At 42.5% G+C, this 17,944-nt stretch overlaps 1 protein-coding gene across 2 annotated transcripts in view; it reads right to left on the reverse strand.

Moving 5' to 3' along the window:
- ANO4 (anoctamin 4) overlaps nucleotides 1-17,944 on the reverse strand; it is a 282,473-nt gene that overhangs the window by 6,145 nt on the left and 258,384 nt on the right. For both annotated transcript variants that reach the window (XM_040344320.1, XM_040344322.1), the window contains 3 exons: nucleotides 13,119-13,266; nucleotides 10,761-10,877; nucleotides 6,108-6,213 (listed from right to left, as the gene is read on the reverse strand). In XM_040344320.1, coding sequence (XP_040200254.1) covers nucleotides 6,108-6,213; nucleotides 10,761-10,877; nucleotides 13,119-13,266 — 371 coding nt within the window. The remainder of the gene's footprint in view (nucleotides 1-6,107; nucleotides 6,214-10,760; nucleotides 10,878-13,118; nucleotides 13,267-17,944) is intronic.

Below are 17,944 nucleotides of genomic sequence, written 5' to 3' on the forward strand. Positions count from 1 at the left end.
TGCAGTTGGTTTTGCACAGAGCAGCCCAGATCCTCCTCTTCACAGGACCCTCTTCGCTGCTCCTGGCTCCTCCCTCCTGTCAAGTGTCCCCCACAGCAAGCAGCTTGCTATGGGGGCACCCGAGCTGACTCACAGCTTCGTGTGTTCATTCAAACACGGAGCCCTGACACGGCCCCACCCCTCTCTCTTCTGATTGGTAACTGATTTTGATTGACCGCCGTGGGAGCCAATGGCACCACTGCCGTGTCTCAGCCAATCAGGAGGAAAGTCCCGGGCGGCTAAGACACTCATGAACGTTGCTGGAGAGAGCATGGGCTCAGGTAAGTACTAGGGGACAGCTGCTACACACTGTAGGTTTTTTATCTTAATCCATAGACTGAAATAAAGTGGAAATCCAGGCTAAAACTAAAATCCTGGGGAAATAGCAGCATATCAATGTACTTTTTATAGTTAATCTATATGCAAATAGAAAACAAATATTTTTTTTACAGATTGTATAAATACCTATCAGCCTGTATCATCTCCTTGCATTCCCCTGTGCAGCACTTGAAAGGGAGAACCAACAGTGTCATCCAAACAGGTTATATTGCACTGCACAGTGCTATCAATCTAATACAGGAAACCTGCTTACAGGAGGGGCAAGCACAGACATGACCTCAACGGTGTACTGCTGCTGCTTCAAGGGGTTGTAAAGGTTTGTTTTTTATTTTCTAAATAGGTTCCTTTAACCACTTGCCGCCCGCCAATGACATATTGACGGCGGCAAAGTGGTTGTAGAATCCTGACTGGACGTCATATGACATCCTCAGGATTCTGAGCCGCTGCGCGCCCCCGGGGGTGCGCATCACGGCGATCGTTGTTGCAGGGTGTCAGTCTGACACCCCGCAACACCGATCAAGGTAAAGAGTCTCTCACGGAGACTCTTTACCACGTGATCAGCCGTGTCCAATCACGGCTGATCACGATATAAATAGGAAAAGCCGGTAATCGGTTTTTCCTCACTCGCGTCTGTCAGACGCGAGTAGAGAAGAGCCGATCGGCTGCTCCTGTGACGGGGGGGTTTGTGCTGATCGATTATCAGCACAGCCCCCCCCGAGGATGCCCACTGGACCACCAGGGATGCCCACTGGACCACCAGGGATGGCCATAGGGATAAAAAAAGGGATTAAAAAAAAACGATGCCACCCTAGACCACCAGGGATGAAGGGGACACAAAAAATGGATGCCAATCAGTGCCGCAATGGATGCCAATCAGTGCCCACAATGGGCATCACTGATTGGCAGGCATTGTTTGGCACTGATTGGCATCCATTAGTACAACACATACAAAAGTGCCCAGCCGTGCCACCTATCAGCGCCCATCCATGCCGCCTATCAGTGCCCGTCCATGCCGCCTATCAGTGCCCGTCCGTGCCGTCTATCTGTGCCCGTCCGTGCCGCCTATCCGTGCCCATCGTGCCGCCTATCCGTGCCCGTCTGTGCAGCCTATCTGTGCCCATCTGTGCCACCTATCTGTGCCCATCCGTGCCGCCTATCCAAGCCCATCCATGCCGCCTATCCATGCCGCCTATCAGTGCCCCATATTAGTGCCCATCAATGCCACCACATCAGTGCCACCTCATCGGTGCCCATCAGTGCCGTCTTATCAGTGCCTGTCAGTGCAGTACCATCAGTGCCCATCAGTGAAGGAGAAAACGTACTTATTTACAATGTTTTATAACAGAAACAAAAAAAAACGTTTTTTTTCAAAAATTTTGGTCATTTTTTTTTTTTTTCCCAGAAAATAAATATCCCAGAGGTGATCAAATACCACCAAAAGAAAGCTCTATTTGTGGGTACAAAATGATAAAAATTTAGTTTGGGTACAGTGTAGCATGACCGCGCAATTGTCATTTAAAGTGCAACAGTGCTGAAAGCTAAAAATTGGTCTGGGCGGGAAGGTGTATACGTGCCCTGTATGGAAGTGGTTAAGCTAGTGCAATGTTGGTTCACATAAATTTTCCTCCGATTTCCCTTCTAAATGTTTTTTTTCTTTCTTTTCTTTGTCTGAATTTCTCTCGTCCTGTTCCTCCTCAGTAAGCAGTTCTGGCTGACTAACCCCCATGGATGATGGGGGCAAGCTTACTGAGGAGAAACAGGAAGTGAGAAAATCGGGCAAAGAAAAAAAACATTAGAAGGGAAATTGGAGGAAAAGGTAAGAGAACCAACAATGCACTAGCTTAAAGGAACCAATTTAGAAAATAAAAAACAAACTTTTACAACCCCTTTCACTGTCCAATCAGCAGGATGACACAGTAAAGTTAAACATGTTATTTACTGAAAATAATACAATGTAATTTATTAGAAGTGACGACACCATTTTCCTTCAATAGAAAAAAGTGGTTATACTCTCCTGGCTACACCACAGTGGAGCACACGTGTAAAAAAATGGCTGACCAAAATCACACATATTCTATGGATTTTAACAAATATTATATTTGTGTTACACTTTTAAGTATTTTGACTGTATATTTACTTTGTTGTCCAAAATTCACATTCAATACCAATATGTACCAGCATTTGAGTGGCTTAACAAGGGATTTAAGGGACATTCAAAAATATAAACCTCTAAGATTGTTGCAACTAATGGCAATTTAAGGACAGCACGCCGACGAAGTCAGTAAATATACAAGTATTGTTAGAAAGAGCTTAAGGGAATGTCTCAAGAACTTTAGAATGGCTAAATATATTGCCAGACATTGTTACAGGTACCCAGCTGCATATGGCAGAAAAAAAATCTGAAAACTAAGTTGGATGAAAATTTAAGCATTTCATGAATATTTATAAAATTATTATAATGGGTAACAATTTTCAGAATGTACAAAAATAGCAGTCATACAAAAGAGTCTAACATATGACAATAATGAATAGAAATGATGTGCTCAGAAAGTACAATTGGTCCTGAACTTAATCTAGATTTTAAATCGTGCTCATAAGAGATGCATAATTTAACAACGAACCCTCCTGTGTGTCTGTGGCTGATTATTCATAAACCTTTTGTTTGTTACAATATACTGTAAGACCTACCAGGGAAGCAGGACTAAGCAAAGACAGATTGCCAAGACATTGAAGCAGGGTTGCCAACAGAAAGAAAATTTACTGACAGTTTGTAAATATCTGCATAGATAGGTAGTTGAAACCCAGTGCTTGTCTAGCGGCAACAGCTCATGAAGACTGTGCTCGTGGCCCCGCAGCTACACTGCACTTTCGTGCTATTCTGCAGCTGCAGTTCTCTATCAGGTACTGTCAAGAAGGGGGATTTGGGGGTGGGAGTAGAGCCCTATACTGTGGGAGGGGAAGATTTTGGTGGAAAAGGGGCACCCCTGTACTCTGCACTCTTTATGCAGTGCACCCCTGAGCCCTACATACTGTATGCAGCGCACCCCTGAACCCTGCACTCTGTACGCAGCACACACCTGAACCCTGCACTCTGTAAGCAGCGCACACCTGAACCCTGCACTCTGTAAGCAGCGCACACCTGAACCCTACACTCTGTAAGCAGAGCACACCTGAACCCTGCATTCTGTATGCAGCGCACACCTGAACACTACACTCTGTACATAGCGCACACCTGAACCCTACACTCTGTACGCAGCGCACATCTGAACCCTGCACTCTGTATGCAGCGCTCCCCTAAGCCCTACACTCTGTACGCAGCGTACACCTGAACCCTGCACTCTGTACACAGTGCACACCTGAACGCTACACTCTGTACTCAGCGCACACCTGAAGCCTGCACTCTGTACATAGCGCACACCTGAACCCTACACTCTGTATGAGCAAACCCCCGGTATGTAATGTCCCTTTAAAACCCTCCCACTGTTAGTGTATTGTGAGAGTTTAAAGGAGTTGTAAAGTCTCAAGGTTTTTCACCTTAATACATTCTATGTTTTAAGGTGAAAAACCTTCTGTGCTGCAGCAGCCCCCCCATAGACCCCCTTTTTCTTACCTGTACCTGATCGTTCCAGCATAGACGATGAGCCCAGTAGCTCAAGCCGCTGTCTTGGGTTCTGATTGGAAAGATTGACAGCAGCAGAAGCCACTGGCTCCCGCTGCTGTCAAGCAAATCCTGTGACACGGGAGTCTGGGGACAGGCCGAGTCCTGCTGTCTGTGCCTGTGTGGAATGCGGCTCTCCGAGGGTCACTCAATGAAAAGGAAGGGCCAGGAGCACCGGGAGACCCCAGAAAAGGAGGGCCGCTCTGTGCAAAACCCTTGCACAGAGCAGATAAGTATGACATTTTCTTATTTTATGTGATACAGTGGCGGCCATAGCCACTGTATTACACGGGAGTGCACCCGCAAGCTAACCCCCTTGGGAGAGCGCTTCCCAGAAGTGTGTTAGCTCTTGCGGGGAGGAGCCTGAGACAGCCGCAGAGGGACCCCAAAAGACAAGAATCTGGGCCACTCTGTGCAAAACGAACTGCACAGTGGAAGTAAGTATGGTATGTTTGTTATTTAAAAAAAAAAAACCTTCACTACAACCCCTTTAAACATTAACCTTGTAAAACAACCCATTTAGTTTAACACAGAAAGGCAAAACATTTGTGTATAGATATAAAAAATACATTATAAATACCTTTTTTCCCCTTTTTTATAAGTGATCGCTTACCCTTTGTTTTCAGCAACAAAAGAGCTGGGGTAGGAGAAGCAAAGCAACAGTACACTGAGCTTTCCAGTAAAAAGCTGTGCAGGTGGTATGTGTCAGGACAAGTCTAAACAATGGAGGAAAGTACACTGCGTCCCCAGCACAGTTAGAGAACTAACCATGCTGTGCTCTCCTTCTTAGTGTGGTCAGTTTGTGATAAGAAAGCAGAGGGACTGGCAGGAACACCAGGGAGTTCACACAAAGGAAGCAATACAAAGATAATGGAATAATTTTTTCATACAAGTACATGGTACCGCAGGCACAAACCGAAAATATGAAATGTTGGGTTTACATACTATTTAACCTTGAAGTATGGATACATAGGGAACATAGGGGGGGAGGGGAGGGATTTTAATATTTCCTATATGGCTACAGATAGTAAACACAACAACTAGACAACTAGTGGGATATTGGCAGAATAGGTGGGTGGGAAATGTGGTCATGTTTAAAGCGGGGGTTCACCCTTAGAGGGCACTTTTCCCCCTTAGATTCCTGCTCGTTATTACTAGGGGAATCGGCTATTTATTTTAAAATATGTGCAGTACTTACCCGTTTACGAGACGCATCCTCTCCGTCGCTTCCGGGTATGGGCTTCGGGAATGGGCGTTCCTTCTTGATTGACAGGTTTCCGAGAGGCTTCCGACGGTCGCATCCATCGCGTCACGATTTTCCGAAAGAAGCCGAACGTCGGTGCGCAGGCGCAGTATAGAGCCGCACCGACGTTCGGCTTCTTTCGGCTACGAGTGACGCGATGGATGCGACCGTCGGAAGCCTCTCGGAAGAATGTCAATCAAGAAGGAACGCCCGCTCCCGAAGACCCATACCCGGAAGCGACGGAAGAAGATGCAGCTCGAAAACGGGTAAGTACTGCACATATTTTAATATAAATAGCCGATTCCCCTAGACCGAACGAGCAGGAAGCTAAGGGGAGATTTTTTTTTTTTTTTTAAATGGGTGAACTCCCGCTTTAATATAGTACAGGTGACACTCAAAGAATGTGGCAGTGGAAAGTTTAAGAAACTTTGTCAAAACTTTGATATTAAAGTATATCTAAAATCAAAACTTTCTTTTTTTTCTCTTTTGGATAGTGTATGATGGTTACAATCCCCATCATTTTTTTTTTTTAATTGGATACATTGACATAATTTTGAAATTCCCATTACTCACCATGTCACAGGATATCACAGGATATAACATTTGCTCGCTCTATCCGTACATTTTATTACGCACATACTAAAATATCTCTTGCAATTATTATTGCAAATGAATATACATATAGCCAAGGCTATGCCAAAAAAGTGTATCATAGTAAACATAACATCTCTCCGCGTTTTTCTCGGAGAATGTCCACGTTCCTTTATATCAGTCTTTATGTACCAATGATATACAGACCTCTTAAACATGAAGTTTGTGTTATCTTACCTCAAATACAATGATGAAAGCTAAGCGTGCAGCAAGCACATGCCAAAACTGCAAAGTGTAAGCATAGGGCTCAGGACCATGAGGTGGACCTCTGTAGTCTCGATACCTGTGAACAGATGAGAAAAGTGCTTGAAAGAGATCTCAGGTGATCAAACATTAAGATAAACCTATAAAAGGTGGCTGATACTCGAAAAATTTGAATATCGTGCAAAAGTTCATTTATTTCATGAATGCAACTTAAAAGGTGAAATTAATATATGAGAGACTCATTACATGCAAAGCAAGATAGTTCAAGCCATGATCTGTCATAATTGTGATGATTATGGCTTACAGCTCATGAAAACTCCAAATCCACAATCTCAGAAAATTAGAATATTACATGCAATCAATAAAACAAGGATTGTATATAGAACAATATCGGACCTCTGGAAAGTATAAGCATGCATATGTATTTGTACTTGGTTTAAAGAAAAAATGGGTTCCCCATGATGGACTTTTAAGGCACTGATAGTATTCCAATATACAGGATATTGAGAGTAAAAAAATAGTTTTTATTCACAATTATACATATTTATCAAAAAAATGAAATATTGAATTCAAATATACAGTTCCAATGATTGTCACCATATAAGTAAATACATGAAAAACCTTCTTTACACCCGACACGTTTCGGGGTAACCTTCTTCAGGGGTGTGTAGAGAAGGACAATTAGTTCATGTATTATAAATGTAGAAGGATGATGAATATTTCATTGGATACGATTTTTTAAAAGAATTGAAATTGTAAACAGCACGCTGGGTTCAATCAATGAGGTTGCCAGTCAAGCAAGAAATGGGTATCAGAATATACAATTAATGCAAGTTTGAGACGACATTTATAATAAACAGGTGTTCATCCCGTTAGGGAGAAATTATTCCAAAGATCGAGAAACCGGTGGATCAACCAGAAGAGATATACTGGGACTGGGATGGAGGTCCCTGATTATATGAGATCCGCAACAGACCTAATAATGTCCGCTGTCAAACAGTACACTGTATTATTGACAGGATCAACCTCACACCTTGACAATCCAAGCATTCTTTGCTGGGTTGTCAAGGTTAATCCTGTCAATAATACAGTGTACCGTTTGACAGCGGACATTATAAATATTCCTTATAAATGTCGTCTCAAACTTGCATTAATTGTTATTTTTTTACTCTCAATATCCTGTATATTTGGAATACTATTAGTGCCTTAAAAGTCCACCCAGGGGAACCCCTTTTTTATTTTCTCATATATACTGGATGTGGCACAAGCATACATTTGCCATTCACCCCCCTTTCTTTCAGTACTTGGTTTGGGCCCCTTTTGCAGCAATTACTGCCTCAATGCGGCGTGGCATGGAAGCGATCAGCCTGTGGCACTGCTGAGGTGTTATGGAAGAACAGAATGCTTCAATAGGGGCCTTTAGCTCTTCTGGATTGTTCAGTCTCATGTCTCTCATCTTTCTCTTGGCAATGCCCCATAGATTCTCTATGGGGTTCAGGTCAGGTGAGTTTGCTGGCCAATCAAGCACAGTAATCCCACGGTCATTGAACCAGGTTTTGCTGCTTTTCGCAGTGTGGGGGAGGTGCCAAGTCCTGCTGGAAAATGAAGTCAGCATCCCCATAGAGCTCGTCTGCGGAAGGAAGCATGAAGTGCTCCAAAATCTCCTGGTAGACGACTGTGGTGACCCTGGACTTAATGAAGCACAGTGGACCAACACCAGCAGATGACATGGCTCCCCAAATCAACACAGACTGTGGACTTGGTTTCCAAATGAGATGCAAAATTTGCTCTCATCAGAAAAGAGGACTTTGGACCACTGAGCAACAGACCGGGTCTGTATTTCTTTAGCCCAGGTAAGACGCTTCTGACATTGTTGTTCAGAAGTGGCTTGACAAGAGGAATACGACATTTGAAGTCCATGTCCAGGATCCGTCTGTGTGTGGTGACTCTTGATGCACTGACTCCAGCCTCAGTCCACTTCTTGTGAAAGTCCCCAACACTTTTGAATGGCCTTTTCCTGACAATCATCTCCAGGCTGCGATCATCCCTGCTGCTTGTGCACCTTTTTCATCCACATTTTTCCCTTCCACATAACTTTCTATTAATGTGCTTTGATACAGCATATTGGGAACATCCAACTTCTTTTGCAATTACCTTTTGAGGCTTTCCCTCCTAATGGAGGGTGTCAGTGATGGTTTTCTGCACAACTGTCAGGTCAGCAGTCTTTCCCATGATTGTGATTCCTACTGAACCAGACTGAGAGACCATTTAAAGGCTCAGGAACCCTTTGCAGGTGTTATGGCTTAATTAGCCGATTAGAGTGTGACATTTTGAGCCTAGAATATTGCCCCTTTTCACAATATTCTAATTTTCTGAGATTGTGGATTTGGGGTTTTCATGAGCTGTAAGCCTTAATCATCGCAATTCAAGTCGCTATTTGTCATCTTGCTTTGTATGTAATGAGTCTATCTCATGTATTATTTTCACCTTTTAGGTTGCATTAGTGACATAAATGAGCTTTTGCAAATTTTTTGAGTATCACCTGTAGAAATAAAGGGACGAAAGGTTAAAGCTGTATTAAACCCAAAACCAAAAATGTAATATATTGCATCTTACCAATCAATAGTTGTTAAGTTTTTCCCTCTGTTTTCACCTGGTGATCTGGCCAGTAACACACCTCGGTCCGTATTCACAAAGCACTTACGCCGACGTATCTCGAGATACGCCGCGTAAGAGTTACTATGCGCCGTCGTATCTGTGTGCCGTGCCCACAAAACTAGATACGCCTGAAAATAGGCTTCCTACGACCAACGTAACTTACCTACGCCGTCGTATCGTGGGCGCATAGTTACGCCGGGCGTATTTGCCGCTCCCAATGATTTTCTATGCACATATGCAAATGAGGAAGATACGCCGTATTCACAAACGTAGTTGTGCCCGGCGCATCATATACGCGGTTTGCGTAAGTCGTACGTTATTCGTATCTTTATGACGCTCAATCCATCATTTACATGGGGTCACGCCTCATTTGCATGGCTCACGCCCACTTCCACTTACGACGAGTTACGACTAAGAAACCCAGCGTAGATTTGGAGGCAAGTGCTTTGTGAATCCAGTGCTTGCCTCTGTGCGCTGCGTCGGCATAGCGTATATTAGATACGCTACGTCAGCCTAAATATGCGCTGATGTCTGTGAATCCGGGCCCTCATGTATTAGAGCACCCCCCACTCTGGATGAAGGAGCACAGGGGGCACATTTGGACAGCAGCATTGTCAGTCTGGGAGGAGGGGAGTGTTAGCTGTACTAGAAGATTTAGATACACTAAAAAATTGAAGCTGAACTTCAGATAATACTTTATAATCATTTGCAGCAAACATTTTATTTTCCTTTTAGGACAAAGGTTTTACATGAATAAATAAAGCTGATCATTTTAAGCACCTCTTCTAGTGTTAAAGGGTCTATGGGGCAGATCCACAAAGCGAGTACGCCGGCGTATCTACTGATACGCTGGCGTACTTTCAAATTTCCCGTGTCGTATCTTTGGTTTGAATCCTCAAAGCAAGATACGACGGCATCTGGGTTAGATCTGACAGGCGTACGTCTTCGTACGCCTTCGGATCTAAGATGCAATTCTTCGGCGTCCACTGGGTGGCATTCCCGTCGTAATCTGCGTCGAGTATGCAAATTAGCTATTTCCGACGATCCACAAACGTACGAGCGGCCGTCGCATTCTTTTACGTCGTCTCTAGTCGGCTTTTTCCGGCGTATAGTTAAAGCTGCTGTTTCGTGGCGTATAGTTAGACCTGCCATGTTAAGTATGGCCGTCGTTCCCGCGTTTAATTTGAATTTATTTTTTTTGTTTGCGTAAGTCGTCCGTGATCCGGGATGGACGTAATTTATGTCCACGTCAAAACAATGACGTCCTTGCGACGTCATTTAGCGCAATGCACGGCGGGAAATTTAGGGACGGCGCATGCGCAGTTCGTTCGGTGCGGGGACGCGCTTCATTTAAATGAAACACGCCCCCTACCCACCCAATTTGAATTCCGCTCCCTTACGCCGCGAGAGATACACTACGCCGCCGTAACTTACGGCTCAAATTCTTTGTGGATTCAAAGCTAAAAAAAAGTAAGTTACAGCGGCGTAGCGTATCTCACATACGCTGCGCCCATGCAATTCTTTGTGAATCTGCCCCTATCTCTGTAACTGCAAGAGAGCTTTTATGTTAAAAAATAACAGACTTACTGGCTGGATGACCTGAACAAAATAGAAGAAATAAAGCCTAAAAAAAGAAAACGAATGCAGCCATCACATCTAAGAATTGGTAGGCTGCAATATAATAAATTGCAATATAATAAATGTTTGCTTTTGGGCTTATTACTGCTTTAAGGTGTTGTACAGTACATAGCAACTATTTCAAATCCAGTAAGCAGTTTTTATTGAATCTCATATGACCAAATGTAAGGGATCACATTAGGTGATTTTTATCTGGCCTGCAGACTTCTATAACCCTTTATTGCTTATGAGTTAGCTGAGTGGTTATTATGTTCAACGTCTCCTTTTAAAATTTTGTTCCAATTATCTCTAATATCAGGATATTGTACATCAACAACGAATTTCTCTTACCGGCAATATTTCCCATGTGCGCCATTATATCTTGCATGAAACTCAGAATCTGAGCGATTCTCAAAATCGTGTACAAGGAAGACAGAAAGGCTGGCATTTACATACCCGACCATGCACCTTTGAAAACAAAAATGAAAACTTAGTGCATGTGTTATCAAGTTACACTAAAGTGTATAAAGCCAAAATGTGTTTTGCAGTTTTTCATAGAGTAGGGAAGAATTAAAACACTTTTAGCACAATTAACCTTAAAATGGTTCCATGCCAACAACCCCTCCCAATACTTTTACGAGCTTGTTACCCGCCTCTGAGATCTTCAAAGACAGGCTTTTCATAAAAATGAATGGAGATTCTTCTGAGCACAGGCGGTGCATCCATAAGGACGTACAGGCGCCGCCCCCTCTCTCTAGCCACCCCTCTATGACCAATAGATAGATTTGTGCATTGAATGAATCTAGCCATGGCCGACAACTGCCACTCCCTATTCAGGCGCCTGGCCCCTTTTTGGGTGCCGGGCGCCTGAATTACAGTGGCGGGGGGTGTTTATGAAGCACCTGCTATTATTGCTATCTGTGTCCCTGCTGGGGCATTCACTGTATTGGTCCTGGTGATCATTGTCCCTGAAGCAGACAGTAGTTGTCATCTGAACAAGAAGTAAAGGCCCGTTTTACACTTGTACGACTAGTCCTGTGACTTGGCACTGCAAAGTCACATGACAAGTCGTCGCTCCCCATGATTTCCAATGACAACCATTCATATTAGTACGACTTCAAGTCGTGCCGACTTCAAAGTAGTCCCTCTACTACTTGGGGCTGACTTTAATGCGAGTTACACAGGCATTCAGTGCAATCGTGGCAAAAATCCTGACAAAATTGCAGACGAGAAATTGCATCAAAATGGCGTGAATTTAAAGTCATGGTAGTGTGAAAGGGGCCTTAGGCTGGGTTCACACTACTACACTACTTTCATCCTACTTTGCTCTGCTACATTGGTCCTACATTTATCCTACATTCGTCCTACATCCATCCTACTTTCATGAACAGGATACTACTTTGGTCCGACTTCAATGATATTCAATGGGCCTGAAGTAGGATCAATGTAGGACCAAAAGTAGTACAGGGAGCATTTTCAAAGTCGGACCGACTTGTGTAGGACGCTACAAGACGCTCTCATAGGGAAACATTGAACACAGAGCAAAGTAGGATGAAAGTAGTGTGAACCCAGCCTTAGGGAACCCAGCCTTAGGGAGCATTTTCAAAGTCGGACCGACTTGTGTAGGACGCTACAAGACGCTCTCATAGGGAAACATTGAACACAGAGCAAAGTAGGATGTAGCAGAGCAAAGTAGGATGAAAGTAGTGTAGTAGTGTGAACCCAGCCATAGGCTACTTTCATCCTACTTTGCTCTGCTACATTGGTCCTACATTTATCCTACATTGGTCCTACATCCATCCTACTTTCATGAACGGGATACTACTTTGGTCCGACTTCAATGATATTCAATGGGCCTGAAGTAGGATCAATGTAGGACCAAAAGTAGTACAGGGAGCATTTTCAAAGTCGGACCGACTTGTGTAGGACGCTACAAGACGCTCTCATAGGGAAACATTGAACACAGAGCAAAGTAGGATGAAAGTAGTGTAGTAGTGTGAACCCAGCCTCAGGCTGGGTTCACACTACTACACTACTTTCATCCTACTTTGCTCTGCTACATTGGTCCTACATTTATCCTACATTGGTCCTACATCCATCCTACTTTCATGAACAGGATACTACTTTGATCCGACTTCAATGATATTCAATGGGCCTGAAGTAGGATCAATGTAGGACCAAAAGTAGTACAGGGAGCATTTTCAAAGTCGGACCGACTTGTGTAGGACACTACAAGACGCTCTCATAGGGAAACATTGAACACAGAGCAAAGTAGGATGAAAGTAGTGTAGTAGTGTGAACCCAGCCTCAGGGAGATTCCACCAATGCGAACACCTGTTCCTGTTTAAGATGAAAACTCTGTTCCTTTTGGAGAGTTTTCCTCTAATTTCCTTTTTATTTCTGGGTCAGGAAATAAAGAGAAATCCCCCCCAGTAGAACACAGACAGAAAAAAAGCCTGATGGAGATTTAAATCCTACCCTACTCTAAAACAAAATAAAAATGCTTTAGTGAAAAAATATGTTTTACACATAAAAATGCTTTAGCTTTACATACACGTTAATAGGATTCATTATACTTAAGCAGCATAGTCAAAATAGCATAAACATTGATGGAAACATAACAAGAGGTGTCTTAACTAAATATCATGAAAACTGTAGAATCTATACATGGTGGTTAATTATCAAAAGACTTTTAGGCTATTACTGTACTTTTCTCCAGCTTGTCCTAGACCGGCACAAGGTCCATACTTGTAGGCATACACCAGCCGAGGAATGAAGTCTGAGGTCACCGCTATAACAAATGCATTGGTAATAACAGACAGGATCCCAATGCCTTCTAGAATCCCATACCAGATACCTGTTTAAAGTGATAATTCTGTTAGCACTGAAGCAACAAAAAATAGCATATAAGAAAACAAATACACCATTGTAAAAGGGTACGTAAATCTTCACAAACTTCTCTTTTTTGATCCATTTTGATATATTTTGGTCTGGTAAATATACAATTGAAAAAGTTCTGATATTTCGATCTAAAAATAAATAAATACTGTTGATCGTATCAGAAATCGGTGAGTGATCTGGTAACATCATGCACACTCTGCCTATGCTGGTTGTCATCAGTTACATTGTTCCCAGCTCACTCTCTGGACTACAAAACACCTCCCCAAATGCCATGATGAGGGGTTGGATAGTGTTTTGTATTTCTGTCCCGACAACACAGTTCCTTCATAGATTCAGTACAGTTAGTGAGCATGCTAAACCTAGACGAGGAGATTTGTATTTGTATTAGGTTTGAGGCAGTATCATCAGATAAAAATAAATATTACATTTCAGTTTAGATATGCTTTATTCTCTTTATTTATTTTTGATAAAGATTATTTTGGCCACAATTTAAAATATATTTTAAAGTAGGGTTGTCCTGATACCGATACTATTATCGGTACCGATACCAAGCATTTCCTTGTACTCGGGGAAAATGCTCCGATGCTTCACCCGATACCTGGGCAGTCATGGATAATCGGTGAAGCGGGGGGAGTTACAAGCACCGATATCCCTGTATAGATTTCAGTACAGCCTGACAGCTTCACCCTGGACCCCCCCTCCCTTTTCAGCTGTTTTAGTGAAATCTATACACCGGTGATCGGTGCTTGTAACTCTCCCCAAAGCCACACCGATCACCGCTGACTGTCGCTTTTCCGAATGAACAGAGTCAGTGATCTGTCCATTCATATAACTGAAACATCGTAACCTGTGTTTACAGTGCTTCAGTTTATAAATGGAGAGGAGCCTCTGTCTCCTGTCCATTCATTTTCAGTGCAGCTGAGAAAGGGACTGGGGAATCTGTGTCCTCAGTTCCTTTCTCTGTCTCAAAGGGGAGGTGTCAGAGGTCTATTAAGACCCCTGATATCTCACCAAAGCCCCCCAACAGGGCTTAAAAAAATAAATAATAATAATAATAATAATAAAATATATTCAATTGTAAGAAATAAAAATTAAAAAAACACTGACACCATCCACCCCCCCCCCCCCCCCAATAGAAAGCATTGTAAAAAAAAAAAAACATAACAAAAAATAGTAAAAAATAAAAATTGTAACAAAAAAAATTGATAAAAAAGTATCGGTATTCAGTATCGGCAAGTACTTGAAAAAAGTATCGGTTTTTGTACTCGGTCTTAAAAAAGTGGTATCGGGACAACCTTAGTTTAAAGCCTAACTAACTCCAGGTTTGCTAAGACTTTTAACAGTTAATTTGGCACAAGCTTGCCCAAACAAACTTTTTCCTAACAGAAGTGAGCGCTGTACAAACTGTATGCAGCATCAGCTATATATATTATACAGCTCTGTGTTATAGGAGCAGAATGGGGAATTCCCATTCTGCTCTTGGGACAAAATTGAGTCAGCCTGAGCACTGTTCAGCCAATCGCAGGAGGCTTTGTATTTTATGGATGAATACAAGGCTACTTCTGTGGCTGAGGTGGAGAGGCAGGCGAATGACATCAAAATATACACCTCAACCAACCAGTGGTAGCCTTGTTTTCATTCATAAAGTACAAAGCTTCCTGTGATTGGCTGTGCAGCACTGAGCCTGACTCGCTTTTTTTTGGTAGTGGAACGCGGTAGAGTTTTTGTTCTTGGTGGAGAGCATGTGATCAGCACAGGGCCAATCAGCATTGTCCAGAGAGAGGGTCAGGGGTCCTGCATCCAGACAGGACAGCCAGAGTAGATTGAAAACTCCTCCTACAAGCTTTAACCAGGCACTGATAGAAGTCCTAAGACTGCTATATACTGCTGATGAGAAACGGTATTTAGCAGTTTATATATATTTATTAAAATAATTGCATTTCCATGTTCTGTGTACTGTGGGAGACCAGATATAGTGCATCCAGGCTCCTGGGTTCAGTAACACTTTAAGTTTCACATTATGCAATACTTAAGCTTTACAAAAATGTTATAATAATTGTGTGATTTTCAGTTTCCGAACCACATTACTACACAAAAAAATCGGATGGTTTTTCTGACGGAATTCCGCTCAAGCTTGGCTTGCATACACACGGTCACACCAAATTGCTTCCGAGCATGCGTCGAATTGTTTCCGAGAATGCATTTTTTTTTCCCGTCGGAATTCCATACAGACGAACAGATTTTCCGTGTGTACGCACCATCACTTTATTAAAGGGGAGGTTCACCCTAAAAACGACTTTCCCTTATTACACTGGCCCCCCACATTACAATACGATTATGCCTATTAGTTTTTTTTTGATGCTGTACATACCTTCGTACAGCTATTCACCCGTGGCTTCCCGGTTGCGAGTCCCGCGGGAGTGGGCGTTCCTAACATGGTGGTGATTGACGTTTTGACAAAAAACGAGCTCCCCCTGTCGCGTAAGCCGCGTCACGATTGGCGAAAGGAGCCGAATGGCGATGCGCAGGCGCAGTATAGTGCCGACTCGCCGTTCCGCTCCTTTCGCCAATTGTGACGTGGCTTACGCAACGGGGGGAGCTCGTTTTTTGTCAAAACGTCAATCACCACCATGTTAGGAACGCCCACTCCCACGGGACTCGCAACCCGGAAGCCACGGGTGAATAGCTGTACGAAGGTATGTACAGCATCAAAAAAAAACTAATAGGCATAATCGTATTGTAATGTGGGGGGGCAGTGTAATAAGGGAAAGTCGTTTTTAGGGTGAACCTCCCCTTTAAATTTGGTAACATTTTTACCAATCAATATGACTATTATAATCCAGTAAATTATCAGTGAGCAAATCTACCCAGTCAACAAACTTAATTAAATTGACTGACTAATCAAATGAACACAGAAAATGAAAAGAAAATGAACTAGTAATTAGCTAACACATGTTCCAAGAGTTTACTGACCCCGCCAAGTATTAATTAACCTGATTCACTAATGAAAGCTTTACCTGAATAATTAAATTGACTAATTGTTATCCATTATAACGCAATGTGTTGATTCACACCAGCTGTTATTCAAGCCCTAGATGTCTGTGGAAGCAGGTTTTAGCATAAACAGGAGCACAAGGGTTATCTGAGCATTCCTGTCTACACTATGCTGTCCAGGGATAGAGAAAAGCTGGGAGCAAACACTGGCAAGCCACCAAGGAAAGCACTATCAAACAAACAAACTTTTTTAATCCAACTGATACCTATTTCTATAAAGCTTGTAAATATAGGCTTCAACATTTATAACAACAGTGTGTATACAACTTTTACAAAGCGATTGTTAAAGTGGAGTTCCACCCATTTTTTTATGTTTGTCTGTGCTGCATGCTCTAATCTCATAGTGTTCAGAATGGACAATTTTTATTTAATTTGTTGCTTGTAAATACCTTTATTTTGTAGTCCTTCGTTACTTCCTCCTCCTTATTTGCCTAGGCTATTTGCAAGGGTTTCTGGGATAGGCATCATGTTTCCCAGTAGTCCTTGCAAACCTGACTGAAACCTATTACATTGCTTGTGCACTGAGCATGTGCGAGATATGCAAAGCTAAAATCCAGGAAGTCATACAGTCTGGCTTCATGATGCCCACACTTAAGATGGCCACGGTCTATTTCTAGATTATAAACTATTTAAATGCTGTAACAACCTAACAAAACGGACCTTAGTTTACAGACTAACTTTACTAGAATATATTAAGCTTGTGTATTACAGGGGTATTTATATTTAAAAAGTGAAATTGTGGGTGGAACTCCCCTTTAAGCTTTCATGATGTTCAGAGCAGTTTCCACTCATCAACTCCAGCTTCATCAGATCCAGGTGGGGATATTAAACACATATCTGCTGCATGGCTGTCACTTTATAGGTGAGCTACTAGGAGCAGGCTGTCAACAAGTTTCAAGTATTGCTAAAACTAAAAATACAACTTCTATGAAAGTAAAAAATGAACAAAGTGCCCATATAAGAAGGGGTCACATAATAACCCGACAATATACAATTAAAGCAACGGTAATCAGCAGAATAATGTACCACATATTATAAAATACAGGAATAGTTACAAAGGTGTATATGACCACAAACTTTTTTTTAAAGTTGACCTCTTAAACCTCCAATACAAATAAAACACTTTTTTACACTACATCCTTTACACGTGTTTCTTTATAAATCTTTGATGTGTTTATTGGTTAACATTTTAATATTGTGATTATGTGACATTAACTACATTTAAAAATGGGGACCATGTATCAAAACGTTCCTTGTTGTTCATGTAAACCAGGGGTCTCCAAACTCTCTAAACAATGGGCAAATATACTGTCCTTCAGACTCTAAGGCCGCGTATACACGGTCGGTCCAAACCGATGAAAACAGCCTGAAGTCCAGTTTCATCGGTCCAAACATACCGTGTGTACAGCCCATCGGTCTGTTGTCCTTCGGACAAAAATTAGAGAACTTGCTTTAAAATCGAACCGATGGACGGCTGACCATCAGTCAAAAACGATGGTTAGTACACAAAAGCATCGGTTCAAAACCAGCGCATGCTCAGAATCAAGTCGACGCATGCTTGGAAGCATTGAACTTCGTTT

Source organism: Rana temporaria, chromosome 3 (assembly GCF_905171775.1).
Source record: "Rana temporaria chromosome 3, aRanTem1.1, whole genome shotgun sequence".
NCBI classification, from domain to species: Eukaryota; Metazoa; Chordata; class Amphibia; order Anura; family Ranidae; genus Rana; species Rana temporaria.